The sequence below is a fragment of the Gallinula chloropus genome (assembly GCF_964237585.1).
Source record: "Gallinula chloropus genome assembly, chromosome: 9".
Lineage (NCBI taxonomy): Eukaryota > Metazoa > Chordata > Aves > Gruiformes > Rallidae > Gallinula > Gallinula chloropus.
Genome location: NC_140094.1, coordinates 18,311,280 through 18,336,932, shown reverse-complemented (window position 1 = coordinate 18,336,932; position 25,653 = coordinate 18,311,280). Strand labels below are relative to the sequence as shown.

General features: G+C 58.6%; 1 protein-coding gene across 2 annotated transcripts in view; it reads left to right on the top strand.

Annotated features, from left to right (window-relative positions):
- The window catches only part of FRMD5 (FERM domain containing 5), a gene marked incomplete at both ends in the record, with an annotated part of 63,361 nt that overhangs the window by 24,615 nt on the left and 13,093 nt on the right, over nucleotides 1-25,653 (top strand). Inside the window, 3 exons of one of the 2 annotated variants that reach the window (XM_084268322.1) lie at nucleotides 22,597-22,701; nucleotides 23,251-23,293; nucleotides 23,792-23,870. In XM_084268322.1, coding sequence (XP_084124448.1) covers nucleotides 22,597-22,701; nucleotides 23,251-23,293; nucleotides 23,792-23,870 — 227 coding nt within the window. The remainder of the gene's footprint in view (nucleotides 1-22,596; nucleotides 22,702-23,250; nucleotides 23,294-23,791; nucleotides 23,871-25,653) is intronic. The other variant, XM_084268323.1, reaches the window with a different exon arrangement.

Below are 25,653 nucleotides of genomic sequence, written 5' to 3'. Positions count from 1 at the left end.
AGATGGCAGCGAGCTGCATCGCTGCCTCTGCACTAAAACCTGTGTGTGGGGAAGGGGCTGCGTACCAGAAGGGCACAGCTTTGGCAGCCCCAGAGTTGGTGCCAAGGGGTCCAGGCAGGTGCCCCCATCCCTGGGGTCCCACCGAGCCCCTGCAGCCTCGGCCCCCCGCCCCATCCCTGCCACCCCCAGCTTTGGTACTCCCTGTGCACAGGTCCATGTGTGCCCCGTGCCGGGCACGCTGGAGGTTGGGGATGCAAAGTGGGTGATGGAGAACAGCGGGTGATGTCCAGCACGTGGCCAAACGCCGTGTCAGAGGAGCAGCCCCGTGACATCCCCAGCAGCTGTGTGCCCAGACCCGTGCCAGCTCCAGGGGTACAAGCAGCAGTGCAGCGATGCTGGCAGGAGCTGGGCTCAATGTGGGGGGGGTCAAGCTGTGGGATCCCCTGCTTCCCGGTGCAGTTTATTCCTCTACCTAATCACCCACCGTTTTACAAACCACATCTTGTTTCTAATTCCAGTTTGCCTGCCTCCAGCTCCCAGGGGCTGGTTCTCTGCCGCTTTTCTTCACTTGATTGAAGAGCCCTTTAGTCGCTGGTATTTTCTCTCTGTGAAGGCACTTACCCATGGTAATCGTGTCACCTCTCACTCTTCTTTTTGATATATAAGAGACACTGAGCCCTTCAGCACTCCCACTGCAAGGCAGCTTCTCTGGCTCCCAGACGATTCCCGTCTCCCTTCACAACCCACCCAGTGCTTCACCTCCCCTGCACTGTCCTGGCTCCGACCTTCCCATTCCCTTTTCCCTTTCCCCTTTTCCCCTTTTCCCCTTTCCCTTTTCCCTTTTCCCTTTTCCTTTTTCCCTTTTCCCTCTTCCCTTTCCTCCCCAGCGTTTCCCTCCCCATCTCCCCTTCCCTTGCCTACAGCATCCCCCTGAGGCCAACCCCAGCCTCGGTCAGTGCAGGCCATCCCCTCCATCTGCCAATGGAAGGGCTGGGCATGAAGCTCAGACTCGGGGCAGTGGGGTTTCTGCACTGGAGGGAGCTCCTGTCCCCGGTCCCCTCGTAAGGCACAGCTACCTCTGCCTGCCAAACCACGGAGATCCCACAGAGAAGCCAGTTGCTGCCTTCTGGGGTTGAAAACTGGGCCTGCCCGTGGGCAGGGGCTCTGGGCATCCCCACACCAGGAACGAGCCCACCCATCCTGCTGTGGAGATCGCGGTCCTGCCTTCACCAGGGAGGGAGGTGCTGCCCTGCATCGCATCCGGACCTGGCTGCAGGGAAGGGGATGCCCTGGACACTGGATACTGCTCCGGTTGGGAATGTGATTTCAGAGCTGAGAGTGGCCCTTGGGCGACGGGTGCCGCATCTGGCTGTGGACATGGTGCCACATCCCTGTGTGCCCTGGCAGGATCTCTCAGCTCCTTTTCTCAGCCGATGGGGTTTTGCTCAGGGAAGCAGCGAAGGTAAAAATGTAAATGCAAACACAGAGAGAGGCTTTAGAGCGAACAAACTGGAAGGCAAACTCAGTGGAACAAGGAGAAAAAGCCCGTGACACACAGGAAATTGTGTGGTTGGAGACCGAGCTCAGCCAAAACCAAGCTGGCTGCATGTTCCCTCCCCAGATAACTACAGGGAGGTGAGTTCCTGCGGTCTGGAGGGGCTCTCTGGGTTTACTCTGCTCCCTCAGCTTGGAATGAGGGGCTGGAGCTGGTTCTGAGGGTTTGATTTATCAAGGGACTGCCTAGGTGGGGCTGGGCTGGTCCCACACCAGGCGAGGAGCAGGATGGAGGGAGCAGAGCAGGTACAGACCCAGCATGATGCTCTCCGGGCGCAGCACCGACCAGTATCTGCCTCCTCCACAGGGCTCTGTGGCCAGTCCCCAGCCCCTGGGTGTCTGCTGGGAGGGGATCACAGAGACCCACAGGGATGCAACTGCCCACCCAGCGCCCACAGCTAGCAGCCCTGGGGGTCACTGCAGCCCCACGGGCTTGTCCGTGGCGCTGCCTCCTGATCCAGCTGCCGGAGCAGATTGCCGCCTCCCTCGTTGGCGGGCGCCTGCCTGACACAGAAACAAGGTGACACTTTTGCACATGATGTCACACCCATGTAAAAATACTCCCAGCTGTCCACCAAGATCTCTGTAGAGCCAGAGCTGAATCTGGGCCATCGGTGCCCAGGGCGGCGCGTTTCCATGTTGCCACGTGCCGTTAATAATCCCATTCCCCCCGCTCCCGTCTCCCTGGGAGCAGAAGGGGCTCGGTGCTGCAGGGATGGATCTTTGTCACTCATTAGCAGGGGGGTTGTGGGTGGGCACGGCTGCCAGCTTGGTCACCATGGACAGGATGTTGGGGGGAACAAAGGGAACGTCCCTCGGGTGCGCTGGGTGCTGCGGGATGGGCCCCGGGAGGGTTGCAAAGACTGTGGAGGTGGGTGAGCTGCAAATGCCCTTTCTGGACCTTCTCTGCTCTCTCCTGACATTGGTGTTTGCAAACAAACCCTTGGTGCTGACCAGTCCCCAGAGCAGAGCCAGACGTGTGCCTTGGGGACACGTGGCCTTGGGGAGACGCCGCAGCCTCGGGGAGATGATGTGGCCTTGGGGAGACAACGTGGCCTTGGGGAGACGTGGCCTTGAGGAGATGGGGCCTCAGGGAGACATGGCCTTGGGGAGACAACGTGGCCTTGAGGAGACACAGCCCCTTGCCCCACAGCACCAGGGAGGAGGGAGAGGGAAGGCAATGCTATCTGCAGCATCCTCCAGACAGCACGTGTGCCCCTTCACTGCGGGGAGCAGAGCCAGGCTGTGGCCACGTGTCGTGGGGCAGCTATAGACCCTCTTAGGAGATGCCCCTTCCAGATCCTGGTTTCCTCTAAGAACTCCTCCCAGAGCTCCATCCCAGCCGTCCCACTGCGCTCCCGGGGGGTCGGAGCCGTGGCTGCCCGGGGGTGTTCACGTGCACACGCACACATAGAGAGAGGACGACGTGTGCAGCGTCTTTCCAAGTCCTTTGCAAGGTCACCTTATGTGACAAGGGACATCAGCGCTTCAGCGTAAGGCGCTGAGCGATGGTGAAGGCTCAGCCAGGCGCTGGGATGCTGCACGGGTCGCTCTACCAGTGTGGCTGACTGGAGGGGGTGGTTGTGCCAAGGCGTGGTGCCGATCCGTGAGGCAGGGACCAGGCTGGTGTGGGGTGAGCGAGGAGGAGGAGGAGGAGGAGAAGGAGAAGGCAGCACAGGATGCAGGGCTGGGGGTGGCAGAGTGGTGATGCTGCAGCAGCTTGGCACTCAGGGGACAGAGATTTGTAGGTCACCTGGGTCCTGTAGCTGGGCGCATCCTGGGGTCCTGCAGCTGTTGCTTGAGCCCCTCGGGTTTCTTCTGCTGGGATGGGTAATTCCAGGGATGTCTTGGGGGGAAAGCCCCCCTCCAGCTGGGTTTTCTGCTCTCCTTACCCCCCCTCACAGCCCCAGGCTGCCTTTTCCCTCGTGTTTCCCCCACGTTTTCCCCGCTCAGCACTTTAAGATGGGTACAGTAAACAATGTCATTAGTAGGTGCTGGGAGGGTTGATTTAATTATCGCAGGCACAACTGGAGTCCTGAGGGGCTCCGTTTTCCTCTCACAAATGTCTCTGTTTCAGTGTCACAAACTCTGAATAATTCTCTCTGGCAGCTTCTCCTCTTCATGGCAGTAATTAGCCAGAGAGTAGCACGAGGATGACGAGCGCCGGGCAGAGCTGCCCTGGGATCCCTGCTTGAGAGCTGCACAGCACAGGCAGGGCACCTCCCAGGCGGTTTAAAGGTGGCAGAGACCCCAGCAGTTAATAAGGGGGCACCTGAGGACCCACAGCCAAAAACTTCTGCTCCAGAAGGGGCAAACGGGGCACTTTTTCTACCAAAAAGTTGCGTTTTGCTCCCCATGGGGGGATGCTGTGGGGTCTGAGGGAGCCAGGCTGCTCTGTCGGGCTCAGAAGTAAGGAACCTCCCTGAGAGTGTTCAAGGCCAGGTTGGATGGGCCCTGGGCAGCCTTGTGTAGCTCCAGGCCTGGAGGTTGGTGTCCCTGCCTGTGGCAGGGGGTTGGAGCTCTGTGATCCTTGGGGTCCCTTCCAGCCCAGCCCATCCCATGATTCTATAATTCTATGAAGGAGAGGAATGAGAAGATGCCACACAAAGTCCAGGGTGGCAGGGACTGGGCAGGGACAGGGACACTGATGGCACTGTGAGGACACAGGAGGTGGAGATGTGCTGCTGAGGAACCAGCTGCTTTGCACCCCTCACAGCAACAGTGCTGAAAAATTCTGGTCCCACCCCGAAAAGATTGCCAGGTGCATGCACAAGCTTCTCCTGGTTGGAATGTTTGGAGGCAAATTGGGAACGGGCACTGACTGGCACGGGACACCCCTGGGAAGGAGACATGGACCTTTGCTGAACTGATGGCTGCTGGCAGCTCCTCCATGAAACCCAGGAGCAGCTCAGAGCTGGAAGGCAGAAGGGGAGGAATCATGGAGCTGAGAGCTGTGGTCTTCTGAGGGTCACTGGGGATCCAGTGACCTTCTAGGGATCCAGCATCCCTTGGGAATGTGGAACCCCCTGGGGTTTGTCTGTGGTGAGGTGGTTCCTCCTCTTACGGGTGTTATGGGAAACTGAGGCTGGGCCCGAAGCCAGGGGACAGGTTTGATCCTGCAGGATCTTGGGTGGTGCTGAGCCCCCTGAGAAGGGGGCACTGGGTGGGTCTGGGTCGTGGGGGGTGTCTCTCCCAGCCCCTTTCTCCGGGAAGAAAGTATTAATGGTCCTTCATGTTGTTAATGGTCCTCCCAGCAAGGTGTTAATGGTCCCAAGCGCACCCAGCTGGGCTCCTGCTCCGCCCCACCGAGGCGGGGCCTGGACTACTTATGGGGAGCAGCTGTGGGGCAGGGAGCCCTTTGGGTGGGTGTTTCTTAGGATGTTTGTGTGGTGAGTACAGAGCCCTATGTGAGATGCTGTGGTGGTGCCAAGCTCGGTGGGATGGAGGGAGGTTTGCTTGGGGTTGGGGGGGGGGTTTACTTGCCCCTTGCAGCACCTCTCTGGGGTGGGCTTTGGGCTCTGTGCTGGGACCTGCTGGGGGAGATGCTCTTGGCTCCCTGCTCAGGGTGAGGCTGGGGCTGAGAGAGGCTCAGCAGAGTGCTGGGCTCTCAAGGGTGGGAGGAGAAATGGGTGTTGGGGGCTGCAGGGTGGCAAGCATCCCCCTCCCATATCCCTTGGGACTTTCAACTTGGATCCTGTTGTGATGCCTCTGCTTCCAGTGAGACCTTGGGGGCTGGTTTGGTGGGACACAAGGCCCATGGTGGGATGGGGGCTGTGGTGGAGTGTGTTGGGCAATGTGAGGTGGGTCCTTATGGAGAAGAGCAGAGGAGTGGTCCCGAGGGTCACCAGTGCTGGTGTCACAGTGGAGGAGCAGAGCAGGAAGCTGTGCCCCTCCAGTGAGCAGCTGATCCCAGTCCAGCCTTTTCCCTGCAGCTGTGTGAGGGTGCTGATGCTGCCTTGGGGGCAGGGGGGCCTCCCTGAGGGTGGGCTGTTGGAGAGGGGTGCTCTCATTGGGGAAGAAGGGCTTTGTTCACTCATTCTTATGCTCTGCCAGGATTTTGGGCTGGGCTGAGGCTCAGCTGTGGCCTGGGGTGGGGTTAGGTTTCTCTTTGTGTCCCCATGAGGCTTCTCTGGGGCTGCCCCATGGATATGGGCAGGCTGTGATGTCCCCACCTTGGTGCCTGTGGCTCCCCATGCCCACCCCTCCACCCTCCTCACCACCCTGTGCTCTTCACTCCCTTCCCTGCTGTGAGACAGGGATGCTTCCTTACCTTAAGGAGGGAGCAGTGCAGAGCACTTCCCATTCCCTGGCACAGAGGGGCTGTTGTTTTTCAGCCTGTGTTTAGCTTACTGGCAATTCCAGTTGTGCTGTACTGGTGGCCTGGCACCTTCTTGTTGGCTCCACGTCTGCCAGCACCAGCACCATGCTGCCTGTTTGTCTGGGGGTTCAGGTAAAAACCCAGGAATCAGACCAGGGTTGTTTTTTGGAGGCTCCCAGTTAAACACCCAGCAGCAGCTGCAGCATCCTCAGCACGTGTGGTGCCTGTCATGGAGATGTTGTGTTCTCACTTTTAATCTCAATGTCCTGTGGTACCAGGTTGAGTGTCGTAGGGGAGTCTAAATGTGTTAAATCAACACTGTCACCTTTATTAGCCAATTCCTAAGCTCATCCAAGAAATGAAATGGATTTTCCAGGGCCTGTTTGGAGATGCAGCAGCTTGTCTCTGCCATCCCTTCGCTGCTCCCTGGGTTGGGGCTGAGGGATGGTGTTACTGGTGGGCAGGATGCTCTCCTCCTCCAGGCCTGTGGAGCTGCCCCGTGGGGGGGTATGAGGTGGGATGGATCCCTGGTGCTGAGGGCTCTGTGTCACCCCAGAGCACCCTGTCAGTCCCTGCCCCATCAAAGCTGCAGTTTGAATCCTTTCACCCAGCATCTGCCTGATTTTCTCCTGGATGTTTGAATCCCAGCACTGGATTTGAAGTGTGAGATGGGCCCTGTTGGGGTGGGGGGGAGGGAAAGCTAATGAGGAATTGACTAATTGCCTCAGGTTTGGTCACCCTGAGATCCCTGACTGGGAATAGGGATGGGGGGGGGAAGAGGGTGGTGGATGTTCAGATCTGCCCTTGGTCCTGCCAGAGCAGATCCAGGCTGGAGCCTTTTCCCTTGGCTTCCCTGGGAAGATGCTTCCCCTCCAGCCCAGGGGGGTTCCAGCCTACCCGAGTCTAATTTATGATAATTATTTTTAATATCACTTTTATGTGGCAATATATTGTTTTAATCTCCTAACAATGCAGCATGTGATGCTGAGCGTTTCCAGCCGGGCTCCTGCTCCCTGAGGCCGTATTTATTAGAGTCTTTTGTGTCCTTACTTCATGTTTATTACTGCCATCTTTAATTAAGGGAGGTAAATATTGCTGATGTGGGCTGAGGGGCCTTTTTAACATGAATAATTTGAAATGCTCTCGGTAATACAAGGCACGGCAGGAGGGGGAAGGAAGGAGCTGGGGGGTGTTACTGCTGGCTGGGGGCAGGGAGGGGGTGGGATGCTGGCTGGGCAGGGAGCTGCTGAAACAGGATGGACACTGCTGACACCAGCTGTCGCTTTCTTAAAGTGTTTTTATTTCTCTGTGGCCGGGGGAACCAGCAGTAGGGGGACCCTGCTTTGGTCCCAGCCCCTTCATCTGCAGAAGCAAACCTTGTGCTTGGGAATTCTCTCACCCTTGGGAGAAACTGCCCATCGCTGTGCCTGGTGCTGGCGGCTGAGCAAGCTGCATGTGGGGGCTGCCTCCAGGCTGGGGGGTACCCGGGATGCTGTTGAGGTGGTGCAGCCAGCATCCCAAACGTCCCCAGAGCTGGATCCCATGGGGGCTCGCTGAAGTGTGGCTGCTGTGCTGAGTGGGGGGTTCCCCTGTGGCCCGAGGGGCTTTGGGGCTTGCCTGGGGATGCTTACCATGGCACTGTGGCTGTGGGAGCCTGGCCCTTGTGCTGTTCTCTGGCCCTGCTCCAGCATCGTGGGGATCAGGGCTCTGGCCTCCAGCCCCCTGAGCACGGCTGCTTGCTGCTGTTCTGTGTGCTGCAGTGTCTCTGCTCACAGCCATGGCTTTGGCCTGTGCTGATTAGAGGTCTGGGGTGTGAGCTGTGGGGTGGGTGTGTCTATCTGCCCATTGCAGAGGCTTTTTGGAACATGAGCTCCAAATGAAATGTGCTTTGGCCCCTTGGAGGGGATCCAGCCCCATGTTTGAGGGATGTGGCTGTGGTGCAGACCTGGGAGCAATGGAGCATCCTGGAATCTGTATCCTTCCTCTGCATAGAGCTGGGCTGCAGAATGGGGTGCTGTGACACGAGTTCCTGCAGTGGTTGGGGGCACATGCTGTTGTCCCCCCATAATAGGGCTGTTGGGGTGGTGCTTTGGGAGGTGGCAGAGGCTGTGGCTGCTGCTGCCCCCAGATTGTTCTGGGCTGGTGAGAATTCGTTACCAACTGTTGGCACATCTGTTGCCCCCCTGCTCTGCAGACCCAGCCAGGAGAGGGTTGAGCTCAGAGAAGCCCTTTGAGGAGCAGCTCAAATGCCTCGTTTGCGAAGGTGGTGCTGGGATGCTCTGGAGATGCTGGTCCCTGCTGTGCCTAAAGGAGAGGGGCTTCTTTTGTGGCTTCCCTTTGCTCAGGCTCCTGTGTTCTCACTTTCTTCCTGCACCTCTCAAACAGTCACCGTGGAGCCACTTTGTCAGAGCTGAGTGGTTCCTCTCCCTGCGCTCGCCGCTGTGGCACGGGGTGAGCAGGATGGTCCAGTGTCTGCCACTGAGCAGGACCCCCTCCCCATGGGCAGGGATGTGCTCCATCACCATCTCCCCGCAGAGGAAGGAGTCTCCCATGGAGGATGGCATATCCTTCCCAGGGAGGTTGCCTGCCTGCTTCCACAGCTTTAAGCATCACCCCAACCCCTTGTCTGTGTGTGCTCTGAAGAGGAGCCGATCCCTCTTCCCAGCTGCGGAGGGGAGCTGGTGAGACCCCTGAAGAGGGGGATGCTGGGGGAGGGGGGGGGGCTGGCATCAGGTGCAGCATCACCCACTCTGAGCTCGAAATGGCCTCAAGTCCCCTGACCTGTCTTCTGCCAAATGCCATGGTGCTGTGTGCTGTGGCTGCTCTCGGGGACGATGTCAGCCCACATCACCATCCCCGACTCGCGGTACCGGAGAACGGGCTTTGCCCTCTCAGGTGGCTCTGGAAAAGGTCGTGTGTGGCACCAGTGTGTGATGGGAAGGGCAGAGGCCTTTGGGGCTTTGCTTTAAAAATAGCAGGGGTGCACTGAGGCCCTCGCAGCTGGAGATGTTCCATCAGCACCACGACAGCTCCAGGCTCAGCCCCTCGCTGGGCTCGCTGCTCCGTGGCCGTGTGTGCTGCTCAAGCAGGGTCCTGGGGGTCTGTGGGGATGCAGTGTGCTCAGCATGGTGCCTGCAGCCCCTGTGCCTGCTGCTCGTTCTGGAGCAGAGCCACCAGCCCTCCCAGCACAGGGAGCAGCGGGAGGTGCTGGGCTGTGCAGACCCTGCAGACCCCCAGGGCTCCTCTGTGGCCAAGTGACGTGATGCTGTGACAAGCTGCAGTCCTGACTCGCTGCCTTGGTGACTGCAAAGCTGGTGTCTGTTCTCACAGTGCTGGGCATCGCTCCTGGTGTGGGCTGTAGAGGGGCAGTGGCACAGCTCTTACACAGGACAGCTGTGTATCCATAGGGTTCCCAAGGACTGGTTAATGTTTCCTTTGTGAGAAGCCATTACCACCCACCCCCCATGCACACCACAGTGGGGTTGGTGGGCTTTAGAGCTGTGGGGTGGGTGTTACTTCCCTTACCTCTCCCCATCACAGCTCCTTTTGGTGAGCTGGAGCTTTTGTCTTGCTGACCAAGCCGCAGAGCTGGGGCTGCAGCCCTGAGGCCCCTCATGACCTTTCTCCTGTTTCATCACATCAGAGACAAGTTGTTTCCCCTGAGATATCTCAGTGCACCATGTGCTAATGTTGTGGTCCTTCAGGCAGAGCTTTGCATCCTTATGTAGCTTGTTGCTGGCCAACTAATATTTATCAGAAGCAGTTGGAACTGCTTGGGTGTCCCCATGCACCCCCATGGAGGGGACTTCAGCATCCCCTGCCTGGTGCAGAGCTGGGGGGAGGCACCACTCTGCTGGTACTTAGTAGCTCCATGGGGTAGCTCCAGACCTGGCCAGATCCTGCTGTGGTTTGAGGACCCCAGGGCAGCACCGTGGTGCTGTGGCACCAGCCATGACCAGCCTCTCCCCAGCAGCCCTTTGGCTTGCAGAACTCTGATCTCCAAGCACCTTCATCCTGGTGCCCATCACCAGGGTGCTGCTCCGGGCCAGCACAGGGGTCAAAGGTGACCATTCTTCCCAGCCAGGTCAGAAAGTCCAGGTTGTCTTCAGAGGCTCTGGTTCACAGATGAAAGCAGAGAGAGGTGGGAAGTGAATGGGAAAGGTCAACATTCATTCCTGCAGAAGCTTTGGTTGGGTCCCAGGGAAGCCAGAAATTTGCATTTAAATGAATATGTATTTTGGGCCGTGAAGCCCAGGGGTGATAACGGCTTTGCTGGGCTGACAGACAGACGTGTTGCTGCTGGGGCTCGCTCCTGCCCTTGTGCCAGGCAGTGCCTGGAAATAAAACCAGCCTGGTTAAAGCAGCTTTTCTCCCTGCTCTGTGCTGAGAGCCCTGGCTGGCTGGAAACACTCCGTGCAGACCTGATGGTGCTTAAATGATGGAGTGACAGAACTGTTGAGTTTGCAGGGTCTCAACAGGGACTCTGCTGGGAGGCTTGTGCGTGGGCAGGCTGAGCCCTGGGTCCCACAGCTGGAGCACATGGCACCAGCTTGCTGCTGTTGGGGCACACACAGTATGTCTGGGACAGCCACTCGTCCAGGCTGGGACCTGAGGTGGCTGGTGCTGCCCTGGGGTCCTCAAAGGCTGTGTGGCATCTTCTGTGCTGAGTCAGTGCTTTTGATTCCCAGTTGGTGCTGAGGAGATGGGAGCTGCTGACCTGCCCTGTGCCACCACGCTGCTCTGTGTGGGAGATGCAGCCATCGCCCGGTCGCAAAGGGCTGCCAGGGAGGCGGTGGGCAGGGGTCCTGTGCCTGCCCAGGGGGTCCTTGGAGGGACAGGCCCCATAAAACACACAGTTATGGGGCTCTGTCGCTGCTGCAGGCTCCCATCCCAGCGTGGTTGTATCTCAGGCTCGTGCTGAATAGAACAAGGGCTCTTCCATGCGCTCTGAAGTCGACACCCAGCTGCTTGACAAGCTTGTAAAGCGTTTAGTGGAGGAGCGGGGCTGTGATCAAACAGGTCTGCTGTCTGCTCACACGCTCCCGGGGCTGACAGCTGGCAAGAGGCAGCTCCTTGCCTGGCAGAGGTGATGCCATGCTGCCTGTGCTGCAGCCTGCACCACAGCCTGCCCCCCAGAGCCCCTGCCCACAGCCCTGCCTGCTCCTCTGAGACGTGGCTTTGGGGTACCAGGGCCTGGTGCTCCTTCCCTTGGCGTCTGGACAGTGGAGGGGCTGGTGGGGCTGTGGCATGCCTGGGGTCGGCTGCATCCCTGAGGGCACACAGCAGCACAGCTCTCATGATGGGAACATGGCATCCCTGCTCACTGAGGGGCTGTCCTGGCACAGACCAGTGCTGGCACAGCTTTCCCTGTGCACCTCTTTGGGAAGAGGGCTCGCAGCATCCCAAGGCATGCCCAGCCCCTGGAGGCTGCTCTCACCCAGGCTGGGCTCTCCGAAAGGCATTGTGCGGCCCCCACGGGTTATCTGAGGTTTATTCCTCACCCTTGTCAGTGAAATCACGTCGCCATGGTGATGCGCATCATGGGGTGCTGGTGTGGGTATCTCATTTGCTTATTGGGAGGTCTCTTCTGTCTGTCCCCTCGTTGGTGTGGGTCGTCTGCACCCCGGAGTGGCTCTCCTCCCCCTCTCAGAAGGCACCTTTCTGAGGATCAGCAGCCTCGGGGTCGGGTGATGCTGCCGTTATTAAAACAAAAACTCAGCCCTGTTAGTATTCAGGGAACGCTGTGATGTCTCTGAGGACAAAGATCATCTCGCTGCTGGGTAAATCGGAGTTCATTATCATGCTAATCCCACTGATTGCGGGCTCCCAGGAGGATTCCACTATGGTCATTTCTGTTGTGCAAATAGGATGGGCTTTGCCTTAATGGCAGGGCTCTGCCCATCCTGTCCTCCTCCCACTGTCTTTAGTCTTGATGGGCACCTTGGGGATGCAGAAGTCACAATGGCTTGTGAACCTGCTCGTGGGTCTGATTCCACGTCGAGGTTTTGAACTTGTAATGTGTGTTGGGATTCAGGGTTTGGTTCTGGTTTTGGGTCCCCAGGAGCTGTGCCCCCTCCTCCGTGCAGGGGAACATCACTTCAGGGGAACAGCTCTGGGGGAGGCTGCAAGCCTCAGCGCTAGTCTCAGAGGAGGAGTGGGGTCTGACATCTCACACCACCTTATTCCAGTGGCTTACTCAGCACGACAGCAGGGGCTGGGGATGCTTGATGCTCATGGGGTGCAAAACCCTGTGAGAGAGTGGTGAGGGGCTGGAACAGGCTGTCCAGAGAGGGGGTGGGTGTCCCATCCCTGGGGGTGTTCAAGGCCAGGTTGGATGGGGCCCTGGGCAACCTTGTGTAGCTCCAGGCCTGGAGGTTGGTGGCCCTGCCTGTGGCAGGGGTTTGGAGCTCTGTGATCCTTGGGGTCCCTTCCAACCCAGACCATTCTATGATTCCATGAAAGCAGTTAAACTGCTCATCACACTGGGCTGCTCGGCCTTGCCTGCAGCCCCATCTCAGGGATGTGGCGCTTGAGCAACTGGTCCAGCGCAGCTGTGGGGACCCTTGGGGTGTCTGGTTTGGGGTCTGCATCCTCAGGGAGCTGCTGCCAGCACCCACCCACTGGGGAGGGCAAAGAAAAGCTCAGCTGGCCTGCGGCTGCACCAGGCGTTTTGGTAACTCTCCCCCCTCCCTCACTCCCCCCAGTTTCTTCCAGCTCCTCACTTCTCTTTCATGAGAAGTAAATTTTTTATGAGCCATTTATAGTTTTCTTTCTTTTCTCCCCTGAGCACTTTGCTGCGTTCAGGAGCTGGGAGAGAAGCGAGCTTCCTGGCAGGAACGCTGCCAAGAGCGCCGAAGGTGCCTGCTCTCCCCATTGAGTGCTCTGCACAGATTTATTCCTTTCTGCTGGTTTGTTTTATTTTTCATCAGCTCTGTGTGTGCGATACCAGCGCCTGCAGCCTGCCTGGCTCCTGCCCACGAGGTCTGGGAGAGGATGCTGCTGGGGAAAGGGAGATTTCCCATGGGAGCTGGTGAATCCCCATGCTCTGCCCTCAGCTTGGGGCTGCCTCGTGCCCAGGGTCCCAAGGGGCTTTCGAGGGTCACAGTGGGAGCGTGTTGCTTGGCACAGCCAGTGTCACAGCTGTCCTGAGGCAAGTGGCCTCTTGGTTGTGTGAGGTCTGACCAGGCTTTACTGAGGCTGGAGGGTACTCAGCTGCATCCCATGGGAGTGTGGGAGCTGGGTCTGGGGAGCGGTTCCTGGGGTGCCAGGGTGCCAGCGTGACTCTGGGTACAAATGCAAAACTTGGGGTGCAGCAGCTCTTGGCACCAGCTCTGCAGCATTGGGTGCTGCTCTGCAGATGGGAGATGGCTGAGGCTTGGCTGCTCCTGGGCTGAGTTTGGAAGTGTGGCTGTGCTATTGGGGAAGCAAAGCCGGGTGCTGGGGCTGTTCCCTCGGCTGTGCAGCTGCTGCTGCAGCCGTTGGAGTTCCTGTGTGCTGCAAACAGCACCCCGTGTGTCGGGAGCATCCCTTGCACGCAGTGAGCAGGGCTTGTGTCTGCCAGGGCAGCATCCAGCATCGGGTGATTCCCTGAGCGTGCCCATTCGCCTCCAAGTAAAACAAACCAGAGTTAGTGGCTCCAAGAACACTTGGTGTGCTGGTGGAAGAGGGGCCAATTTAAACAAGAGCACGTGTGGAGCCGCTCCAGCAGCACAGATGACAGAAGGGAGCTGAGTTATTGGGAAAACCAATCTGGTTTTATGGAGAGAGGTTTTCAATGCCCCTGAATTACAGTGCTATAAAGCCTGAATTTAATTCATAACACTTACATGGTAGCAAAATGTAAGGTGACGTGTCATCAGTCACTGGGACATCAGGGATTGCTCCAGAGCTGCCTTTGGAGCTGGAGGATGCTTCACACATCGTCTGGAGGCTCTGTGCCAGGACCCATGTGACACTGGCAAGGCTGGTGTCACTCCAGGTCATGACTGGCAGAGGGGAACATCCTGCCTTGTCCTGCCTGATGTTGGGATGGATGGAGCAAATGGTGCTGCTGGTGATGAAGAGCCACTGACTGGATGGGCAGCGATGGTCTGCGGGTAACGCCATGGGTGTTGGAGGGAGATAAGGAGGGTCAGACAGTGAGGTGCTGTGCTGGTCTCTGCTCCACTTCCAGCACCATCCTGCTCCAAGCTGAGACAGTCCCAGTGCTGTGGGGAGGGTGCCAGGGGAGCTGCAGTGCTGGTGCTGGGCTGTGTGGGGAAAGGGGGAAGGACAGAGAGAGTCTTCCAAGAGCCATGGGGGCGCAGAGCTGTCAAGAAAACTTCCCACCCCGTGGTAGACTCTTCCCTAAATGGAAGCAGAAACATTTGGATAGACACTCAGTGATGGAGAGCCATGGAGAGAGGCTCTTTTAAACTGGCACTTTAAAACCTGCCAGTGACTCAAACCCAGGAGTGGGTAATCCAGAGCCAAGGCTCCCTGTGTCACTGCGTTAGGAACTTCCCTGCTCAAAAAGCCTTAAAACTTCTGGAGCAAACTGCCCAGAGAAGCCTCAAAGCCAGAAATCTCCGTGTCAGCGAGGAAGGGGGATTACAGCTCACCGGGAATTAGTGCTGAAATGCTCAGGCTATAAATACCACAGGATTACAGTGCTATGTAAAACCCTTCTCCTTCCTCCCAGGCTCTTTGGGGGGCACGGTAACCATGGGCTCCAGCCACATCTCCAGTGGGCTCTGGTGGGAGCACTCTGTGTTTCCCTTTTTGCTGCTTGCTTGCTGCTGCTGTTGGCTCTTTGGGCGACTCAGCTGCTGTGAGCAGCTCTGCTGAATGGGTATTGCAGAGAGCCAGTCGTTTGGATGTGCCAGGAGGCTTGGTGGCCTGGGTCTCATTTGGGCTGGGCAGCAGTGTGACCCCAGCACCTTGCCCTTGGCATCTGTGTGTCCCTGGTCTGAGTCTTCCCCTTTATCTTCCTTTTCCCCCACCCTCTGGAAGCCATCCACGGTGTCCCTCCAGGAAAATTCATCCCACTCTGGTCCTCATCTCTCCATCCCTTCTTGGTTGCTGCGGTGGGACCAGCATCACCATGGCACTGGGCACTGGTTGAGGTCTGGCTGGAAGGGTGGCTGTGCTCACCCCTCTCCTCGTGCTCAGGGCTCCTCCCTGCTGTGTGCTCTCAGAAGCCCAGGGACCCTTCCCAGACGCTCTCCTGCCGTCCTCAGTTCCCCCACGGCTCCCAGAGCATCTCCTGGGGCTGCTTAATGACACCGAGGGTCTGTGGTGTGATGAAGCCATTTCTGGGAGGGAGGTTTGAGCTCCTGCCATGCTGAGTTCACATGTGTGAGGCAGAGGTGTCACGGGTGGGCTGAGTGACATCACTGTGGTGGGGTCCTGGTGCTGTGCAGCCCGGCCACACATGTCCTGGGGGGCACCCAGCATATGCAGAGTGAGTGCATCAGCAATAACCGTAATGCTGGGGGGCTGTGGGGCCAGGAGGGACTGCTGCAGGGGAAGGGGGCTGTGAGGGTGCATGGTGCCTGGCCCTCTGCCCCATCAGGGACCGTGCTGTCCCCTTGTCCCCCTCAGGACCACCCAACCAACACTGGTAGGGACCCTCAGAGGCTGCCCCTATCCCCCTGCAGCCCCTGTGCCCCTGCAGTCTTCCAGGTAATGCACCCCAGTACAGCCTCAAGCACTCTGCTCCAGGCATCACCCCAGCTCTCAGAGCTGCTTCTTCCTGCTCTGGAAATGAATATTCTGGGTGTATTTTTGCCTGTTTCCCCCTTGCCTGGCAGTTCAGTTCAGGCACCAGTTCCCTTTGGGGCCGAGCAAGCTGCTGGTGTGGAGGGGTCTGTCCTGCCTGCACACCCAGCGTTAGCTTTGCTGAGGGATGATGAATCCAGAGCTCACACTGTACAATGCTGAGTTCTGAAAATGAAGCTTTTAAATCCCACTATTGCCATCAAATTGCTCAGGAAAATCTCCTCGTGTTGGCAGTGGGGCTGGTGGGTCTTTGATCTCTCCCGGCTCGGATGCTGCTGCCAAAGAGAATTAAGCTTAAACTTCACTTTGTAAAATAGACATTTTTTTTTTTTTTGATGGTTTCCTGTAAAACTAATCTCCTCTGAGGCTCAGGGAGCCGGGAGGGATGGGCAGCCCCACCATGAGATTTCCAAACAGAACCGTGCAGGAAGGTGCTGCCCCCAACTGCTGCTATTTCTGCCCTTAATCCCCAGGGTGGCTGTGGGGGGATTCACAGCTTCAGCTCCAGCACTGCCAGCATCAGCGTGGGCTGGGGTCCAGTGCTGCTGCAGGCAAGCATTGTTCTCTGCAGCCCTGGGACCAGTTGGGCTCCCTCAGCCCCCAGGCTTGGGGTGCTGCTGCTCATTGGTGTCCCTATTCAGCTGCACTCCTGCTCCTCTCTGGACTCTTTTGGCCATGTCTGTGGGGAAGATCTAGCCCTGCTCAGGCACTGGGGCCAAGAACTCAGCTGCTCTGGGCTCTGAGCCACTGGAGCCCTGTCGTGGTACCTCCCCACTGGTGTGCTGCCAGAGCCCCAGGGCTGGCACGGTGAGGAAAGGTTCTGCAGGGTGTGTGGAGGGGAACACCAAATTCTCACGTGGGAAGGAAGAGGGAATCTGTTGGGTGGTTCGGAGTGATCTTGGGAGGGGGAACAGCTGTTCCATGGTTTGGGATGGTGCTGGATGGCTCTCTGTGGTGGGTGGGATGAGGTGCAGCAGAGCCATTGAGCTGCTCTGCTCGGACATTCATTCCTGGCTCCATCCTTCTCTCTGGAGTAATACTCTTCCCCCATCTCCCTGTGACCACAGCTCCTGCTTGCTGGCTTCATGAAGCCGTAGCTGTGAAGTCAGTGTGGTGGTTGGGGGCACCAGCTGCTCGCTGAAGCTCCTTGTGCTTTGGTGGGCTCTCCCCGCCATCATCCCCTCAGCCAGGACCTTTGTGAGGAGCTGGGTTGGTGCAGGACCAGGGGCTGGTTCTGATCCCTGAGCGTGCGGTGTGAGCTCACTGTGGGAGATGGGAAGACCCTACCTGCCTGCTGGGGTTTCTGGAGATGTCCTGTGCCCTGAGATAGCTGGGCATCATGATGCTTGAGTGAGTATGTGGTACCCAGCTGACACTGTGCCCTCACAGGAAGCATGATTTGGGTTTGCTGCTGGGCTTTTGCAGCTGGTGTAATGCCCCATGCACGGAGCCATTGGCTGGACCCAGCCGAGGGGGCTCCTTGTGCCCAGCTTTATGTGGAAGTGGCCTCGCTGCTCTGGCAGGTTTGGGCAGCAGCTGTGCTGGGGCTGGTGCAGGAGGGCTGTGCCTTTAGCTGGCTTTGTGCTCAGGGCTGCACAATGCCTGACTGAGACCCTGGAGCCAAATAAAGCCGTCACGGCACACGGCGAGTGGTGCAAACCCCAGCTCTGTGCCCATGTCCACAGGTGAGGCTGTAGGACGGGCTGGGGTCTCATCCTGCAGCATAGAGCCACCCCCTGCCCTCTCCAGAGCATGGCTGGGGTGTGTGGACGTGCTGCTGGGGACCCAGTGGGATGGGGAGCACTCCTGCCTGGAGCTGTTCCTCAGCACATGTGCTGCTGCTTTGAAATCTCCCCTTTTTTTCCTATTTTTTTCCTTTTTTTTTTCCCTAGCTGCGGATGACCCTAATTTTGGCTGAGGAGCTTAGAGCAGCTAAGAACGCCAGGTTAGTTTAATCTTCTTAAACTTTAAAAATCATCTGGGATTGTTCTGTTTGATAGTGCTGGTGGCGCTCAGCTCCCCACAGAAGCCTTGGTTCTGTTTTGAACTGTGGTGTGAAAACTCCCTGTGCTCCAGCAGGTGCCAAACATCACTGTTCTGCACTTTTCATCTCTGGACACTTCATGGATGCTCTTGCTCAGCATGGCACTGGGCTCCTCTGCCCCATGCTGGGAAGGGAACCAGGGGATCCCTCGTGTCCGTGCTGTGGGTCTGGGGCTGGATGTGGCTCAGCTGAAGTTTGGCTCTGTTGAAGAGCAGACACCCCCAGTCCTTGGCATGGTGAGGTTCAGGGCACAGAGCCATGGGTCAGGAGCATTTGTGCTGGAAAATCCCGTCAGGATCTCCCTGCCACCAGCACAGCACTGTAAGGAGGGATCATAAAACTCCCTGGAAGAGCTCGTTCCCTGGGCCTCCTCCCTGAGCAGTGCACATAAATCTCCCTGTTAAGCTGTGGCTGACATGTTAATGCTCCTCAGGTACCTTGTAGAGATGCTGTGGGGCCACTGGTTCTGACGTGCTCTGCTGAGCAGCAGCACCAGCAGCGATGGATTCCCGGTGCCAGCACTGCTCCTTGCTCCTGTGGCAGCAGGATGCAGCCCCCGTTGGTCTTGTCCCAAGTCTGTCCCCAAAACCCCACCCACAGAGGTCCTGTGGGGCTGAGCCGGGGTGCTGGGCTGTGCTGGGGGCTCCCTGTAGGAATGGGAGTGCCAGGAGATCTGGTCCCAGAGCCCTTGACCAGGATTGGGCTTGGGGGAGGATGCAGGGGCTGAGCTGGGGGATGTCCATCTGCTACAGCAGCATCACCCCACACTGCCCTGCAGCACTGAAACCCTCAGGGTTACACTCATGCCTTGGGGTGATGCCCAGCACGGCTGGGGACCATGCAGGAGAGTGAGTTAGGGGCCGCAGTTGTCTACCTGAGCCCAGCGCATCCGTCTGAGCCTTTGCCTCCTTTAGCACATGACCAGGTGAAATCAGGGACTGGGAACAATTCGGTGTGGTGCAACCTGGAGTGCCAGCAGCCCGTGTCATCCTCCATGGCACAGCCTCAGCTCCGCATGCCACCATCACCGGGAACGCTCCCTGGTGTTCTGCTGGGTGGGCCGATGGGAATAGATGCTGTAACACAGCATCCCACAGCATCCAGCCCTGAGCTCTGCTTCGCTCCGGCTCCCTGTGCTTCCAAGCATGGCAGAGCAAAGCCATGAGCAGCTCTTCCCACCGGAACACGGCGCAGGTGAGGTTGGCACACGGCGTTCCCCATGGTGCAGCCAGCACCCGGCTCTCTGTAAGGCTGCTGCACCCTTGGAGAGGTTTGGACCTCAGAGACACGGGGCTTGTTTGGTGGGAACACGCAGAGATTTAAGCTGGCGTTGGGCAGTAGGCAGATCTCTTAACTGGGGATGGGTGAGGGCAGCTCAGATAATTTCCTGAAAGACACACTCGTAATGATTAATTTAGAGTCTGTTTAATTGAAGTTAGGGAGATCAAAGAGAAGCGTTCCTCCCGTTGTGCCGTTTGCGCTGTTACACTTCCAACACATTCTGCTGGTTGGGATGTGGGGGTGTGTGATGGTGATGATGATGGTGGTGGTGATGATGATGATGGTGATGATGATGTTTGATTTGTCCTTCGCTGGGATTTCTTGGTGCTGAGCTCTCAGAGGGCAGCATGCAGCCGCTGTGCATCCCAGCTTGGAGCACGGGAAGGGGCAGAGGGAAGAGCCTGGGGATGATCCCTACAAACCAATTTCAGGGGTGAGGAGACCCTCGAGCTCAGGACTCCTTCCCACAGGAAGAAGCTGACATCACTGTTTGTTGTCAATTCCATACTGGGGAGCTCCGGTGTCCCCACCACTCACCAGGCTCTCGGGCATCTGCTCTGCTGCTCAGAGGCTGCTGCTGCAGTTTGGCCCTTTCCAAGCTCCGTGATGAGGTAGGTTTAAGGAGCAAAGGCCAGCCTGCTTAAGGGAGGAAGAGGAGGATGGGTGCAGGCAGTCTCCTTGTTCCTGTCCGTGCCCTTGTACCTGAGCGGGCACACAGCCTGTACCAGCAGCGCTCGGGTTTGACAGTGATGGATGATGCACAGAGACTCAATTAGCCTATTAATAAAGCACGATCTAGGCCACACTCCCCCAGGTTCAGCACCTCAATCCATACTCTGGCTCACAAAGGAGCAGCCCAGGGAGGAGTGGGGAGCGGTGTGGGGACGGGAGCAGGTGCCTGTAGCCCTGCACCCTCGGAGCGCTGTGCAGGTGAGGGGTGAAGAAGGGGAGAGCAAGGGCTTGCTCCCAGGGCTGCTGGGCTGTGCAGATCAGCCCATGGCTTCAGACAGCTCTGGGGCCGCAGGGCTGGACCTGGGGGGCAGCTGATGGATCCTCTTCTCCATCTCCAGGTATTTTGGGGAGATCACCGTGCCGGTGCTGGGAGTGCAGAGCTGGGCTCCCAGAGAGGGGAGGGCTGGGGGCTCTGACTGTGACTGCTCCAGGGCAGAGGGTCAGGGCACTGTGGCCAGCTGAAGGAGGGAAGGGTTAGATTAGATATCAGGGGGAAATTCTTTACAGAGAAAGTGGTGAGGGGCTGGAACTGGCTGACCAGAGAGGGGATGGATGCCCCGTCCCTGGGGGTGTTTATGGTCAGGTAGGATGGGGCCCTGGGCAGCCTTGTGTAGATCCAGACCTGGAGGTTGGTGGCCCTGCCTGTGGCAGGGGGTTGGAGCTCTGTGATCCTTGGGGTCCCGCCCAGCCCAGTCTGATGCTGTGATTTTCTAAGGAGGCTTCATGTCTGTGATGGCTTTGAGCCCATTGTCTGTGACCAGTTCTGCTGGGCAGCACTGGTGTCTTCCCCCCTACCTGGCTCCGGGGCTGCCCACCCTTGGTTCAGGCACTGTCCATCCTTCCCATCTTCTGTTGGGCCTGGAGTGGGTGCTGCACCCCCTGCATCTCCCATCCCTTTCCAGCTGATTCTCCCACTGACTCCATGTGTGGCTGCCCGAGATGCTCCATCAGCCAGTGGCTGCTGGCCGAGGGCCAGTGCTGCAGCAGCCAGGCGAGCAGGACGGCATCGGCTGGCGAAGGCTGGGCTTGTGCCCTGGGAGCCGGGCTGGCTGCTGCTCCGGTGGCAGCACAGCCTGGGGGTCTCTGTGCTGAGTCTCCTTGCTGCTGCCTGCCAGGCACTGAGGGCAGCTTGTCTTGGCAGCTGCCTTATCACAGCCTCAGCTCCGTGGCTCCCGAACCGGAGCCGTGTTGGTGTGAGACACAGGGGCATCTGTCACACCGTGCCGAGCCCCAGAGCGGGCTGTGCCAGGCTGCAGGGTTCCCCCCTCGCAGGGCTGTGTCTGCTGGGGGGTTATTTGATCTGATAATGCCTGTGTTACAGCTGTTTGTCGGGGAACAGGAAAACCTGTGTTAGCTGAGGGAGACAGCGTGGGCTGTCAGGAGCAGCCTTTGATCTGTGGAGACGCAGCAGCTCTGTAAAGCCGCTCCCCCATCGTGCAGCACCGAGCTCCATCCCTTCTGCACACCCCAGAGTGTGCCAGAGGGCTGGCAGGGCAGAGAGCCCAGGCAGGGCTGGCAGCAGGCAGGACCAGATCCTGCCAGAGCATCCCCAGCAGCCCTGTGCCCTTTGTGCTGCCATAGAGACAGAGACAGGTTTAGGAGTCCGAAGACTTTTGCCTCCTCTCCCTCCCTGGCCCTGGCTGGGGTTCTCAGGACAGCAGTGTGGGGATAAAGCTTTTCAGAAACAGAATTTGGCCCTGAACCTGACCCAGCCAGAGAGGATCCTGCTTGCAGCAAGTGCTGCACCTCACAGCTCTGCTCTGCACAGAGCTGCTGCCCTGGGACGGATCTTCCATGGCCCCACTGAGCAGAGGTTCACCAGTTATTGGGGTGTAAAGGGGATGTAGGGGGGGTTCGTGTCCACAAGCAAAATGTTGGAGCGGGATGTGGAGTGTCTGGGTGGTGAAACTCCTGCGGCACCGAGGTGAGTGTCACGGATGTGTGTGGTCTGGGTGAGCCCCACTCCTGATAAATCAGGTCCCAGAGGGTCCTGAGCGGGGTCTGTCAGGGTGGGCTGGTCCTGGAGAAAGTGGAGATGTGTGGAGTGCCCCTGCCATGGCTGCAGTGATGGCCCAGGGACAAGGAAGGGGGAAGGATTTCTCCTGGAAGCCCAGCAGCAGAAAGATGCTGTACCTAGGTGGGTCAGTGCAGTCCCCACGCTGTAGTGCCAGCCCAGGGAAGGTGTTGAATGGCACTGGGAGGGAGCAGGAGCACTGAGCTGATGTGACCTGTGCCAGGGTGCCAGCACAGCAGGGTGACGATGGCAGCAAAGCTGTGACCTTGCTGCACTGCCAAGGCACCCAGTTCCCAGCTGTTAAACTCCCCCATCGCTGGTGCTGCACGTGTGTGTGGGGTGGGGCTGGAGCAGCCTGTGGGCCAGGCACTCTGAGATCTGATTTTTAAAGCTAAACCAAGGTCCTGCCCTTCCCCAGGGCTGCAGACCCCAAATTCACAGCTTCCCCTCCTGGCACTTCACTCTGCCCTGTGCTCCAGGGTGATTCCCCAGCGGGGTCCCACCTTGGGCACAGTTTTCCATATGCCTTTAGAATGCCCTGGGTGTTTGGGGCACTGGGGCCGTGTGTGGGGCGGTTGCTGTTCTGGGGATGCTGCAGTGTCCTGCCCAGCCCCGGGCAGCCCCAGCATCCTGCCCTGGCACAAGCTGTGGGTCCCTGGGTGGGGATGGGGACTGGTGTGGTGGGGGGTTCTGCTCCTGCGGGGTCCTGCTCCTGGCTGCTGTGGGGCTGCCCTCAGGTGGGTGGGAGATGCTTTCTCCTGGTGAAGCACCAGGAGGGTTGGTGGGTGTTGCACCACCAGATTTCATTTTCAGAATGAGCCACATTCCAAGGTTCAGACCCTTCCCCCAGCCCTGCAGCCCCCCCCACTCTGAATGAGTTTCCTTGTCTTGCAGAGAGATGCCAAGGGCCAGTACCTGTTCGACCTCCTGTGCCACCACCTGAACCTGCTGGAGAAGGACTACTTCGGCATTCGGTTTGTGGACCCCGACAAGCAACGGGTGAGACCTCGTGCTGGGGGGGGTCAGACTTGTCCTCACTGCTGTGGCTGGGAACTGGGGTGCCAGGCGAGGGGGTGCAATGAGACCCAGTTTAGGCAGTGATGGGGAGCTCCCCCCAGAGATCCTCCCCCCTGCCACGCTGCTGGGGACAAGCCAGGGTTTGTGGGCACCGTGACAGATTGTTGTTTTGCCCGTGGGAAGAGCAGCTACTCACAGCCCCCCCCACCCCAAGCACCCTGGGGAGACCACCCCCTGCTCTGCCTCTTCCACCAGAGCCAGGGCTCTCTGCAGAGAAAGAGACATCAGGTGGGGGCGCTGGGGCTTAGGAGCCTCCCTCGGCTCCAGGACAGATGAATGGGCTGCAGCCCCCTCTGACACTGCCGTGCAGCTCACGCCTGTGCTGCACATGGGGTTTTATTTCAACCAGGGGAGGGGGCTTCAGGCTTCTTCAGTGTTGCCTGGAAGAATCCCTGCTGTCGAGTGAAAGTACTTGTGACTGAGCTGCTTCCCTTTCCTTTTTCCTCCTTTCCTTCTCCCTTTCCCTTTCAGCATTGGCTGGAATTCACCAAGTCAGTGGTGAAGCAGATGCGGGGTGAGTATCTCTGTGTGCTGACATCCTGGGTGCGTTCCCTTTTTTAGGTGTATTTCCATTTTGCCCCCCACTATCCCCTCTGGGCTCCATCCCAGCACATCTCCTGTTATCAGCCTTTTCAGCTTTGCCTGGGTGGCAGGTGGGGTGCTTCCCCCTGGTCCCCCACAGTCAGAGCCAGCCACCAGCCCTGGCATAGGGGCACGGGGCAGAAATGAGGGGGGGAGCAAAGGAGTTTCACCGGTGCCGGCACAGCGAGCAGGCAGCAGGGTGCTGGGCTGGCAGAGGGTGCTGCTGGTGCTTCCCCACGGCTCCCCTGGGGATGTCTGCCCCCCAGCCCCATGCCCCTCTCGTGCCTCCTCACCAAGGGTGTGTTTGGGTTAACGGGGAGGGCAGCTGAGACCCCTGTTGATACCTGATACCTCGAGCGGGGTTATTTGGGAGGAGGGAGCAGGCCAGCCCCGTCCCGTGGTGACGGCAGCATCGCTGTTCTCTCCGCAGCCCAGCCTCCCTTCACCATGTGCTTCCGTGTGAAGTTTTATCCCACCGACCCCGCTGCGCTCAAGGAGGAGATCACCAGGTAAGATCCAGACCCTGGCACGCAGGGACCGGGCACCCCGCACCAGCAGGCACCGGGCAGCCGGGACTCGGCCAAGGCAGGAACACGTGGGCTGCGTGGGTGCCAAGGGAGAGCAGCTCTGGTTGGATTCCCCAACCAACCCAGATGCATCTGATAGGGGAGATGCTGGTCCATGCTCTGTGAGTGTGTGGAGCCGGTGTGCCCAGCCGGGAGCACTCGTCTTGAGGCCAAACCCAACAGCTTGTGCTGAGTCCAGCCCTGCTCATCCCCTCATCCATCACGGCTTCGGTACCATCCTGCCAACGCGGGACCATTCCTGGGCTGCGCCAGGCACATCCCTTCCCTCCAGCTCTCCCAAACCTCCCCTCCCAGACAGAAGCCCCCACCTCAGCCCCTATGGGATGGGGGGTGCTGAGCAGGGGCAGCCCCTCAGCTGCAAGAGTCCGATCTCTGCTTCTGCTGCTGAGTTGGGTGTCTGTGCTACTGCCACAGCGCATCTCCAGCTTGGCTCAGTGTGTGTGCTCTGCCAGGAAGGGTTTGAGTGTCCCCAGTCCCCTCACTGACCCCTGGAAGGAACGAGCCCCGTCCCTTTTACGTAAGGGGCGCGGGGAGAAGCGGGTGACAGGCTGCCATGCAGAAAGCTGACAGCGCCTCTCCCGAGTTTCTATCTTTAGGGGCTCTTCGTGCCGCTCTTCCTGCCGGAAGGAAGGACACAGAGAGCACTCAGGGAGAATCACAGCAGCTTTGGAAAGCCGGATGGGACTGTGCATCTCCAGAGCACACAGCCCCTGTGCCTGCCGTGGCTGGAGCATCGGCTCACTGCTGCTCAGGGCAGCACCTTTGCTGAAGGCTTCTGCTTTTTCCCCCCGGAATCTTTTTCCCAATATTGCCACAAACAGTTCCGAGTTGTCTTCATGAAGCCTGGTTTTATTCCCTTCTCCCTGTGAGGAGGAGCGGTGCGGTGGCATAGGCACCCCACTGTACCCCCCAGCCCAGGGCAGGAGCCCTTGCCCCGCTGGCAGCTGGCTGCTGGGGATGTTGGGAGGTGCTGCAGGCACTGGGCAGCCCGTAAAACCAGGGACAGGAGTCACCCAGCTTCTCCCAATCTCTCCAAGCAGGCTGGATATCTCCTGATACCCACAGAGAGCTGCAGGACCCCGATGCCTTGGCCCTGAACACCCATCAGACAGTGGCAGATGGACCCGTCACGCACGTGGCTCGGTCACAGCACCCCAACCGTGCCACCCCAAATCCCTCTGCCCATCCCAGCCCCACTGCCTTTAGATATTCCCTGTGAATAGCTGGGGTCTGTGCTAAGCACACTGAGCATCCAGCAGGCTTCACTGACAGAGCTGAATGTATTCCAGGGTTTAATTCTTGGGGTTTTCAGTCTGTTCTGCAGGCCGTGGATGGGAGGGGATGGCTGGGCTCTGCTGTGCAGCCGGCTCGGGATGTGCCTGGGCTCGGCTTGGCACTTGGGTTTGGTGCTGGTTTCGGGCTGTGCTGGGTGGGAAGCGGTGCTGAGTGTCACAGGACCCAGTCTGGAAAGGACCCCAGTCGGGGGACACGACCCAGTCCCGAAAGGAATGCTGTTTGGAACCCTGAGAAGGTTCCAGCCTGACCTGAGGCAGGAGCTGGGGGTGAGGAGGAGAGGCTTTGTAAGGAGCCCTGTGCACGCTTGTGGCTGTATGTCTGGAGCAGCAGTCTGTCCTGCTGCCAAGCTGTGTGCTGGCATCAGCTTTCTTGGGCAGGATGGGTGGGTTTCTTTCCCACCAGCACATCA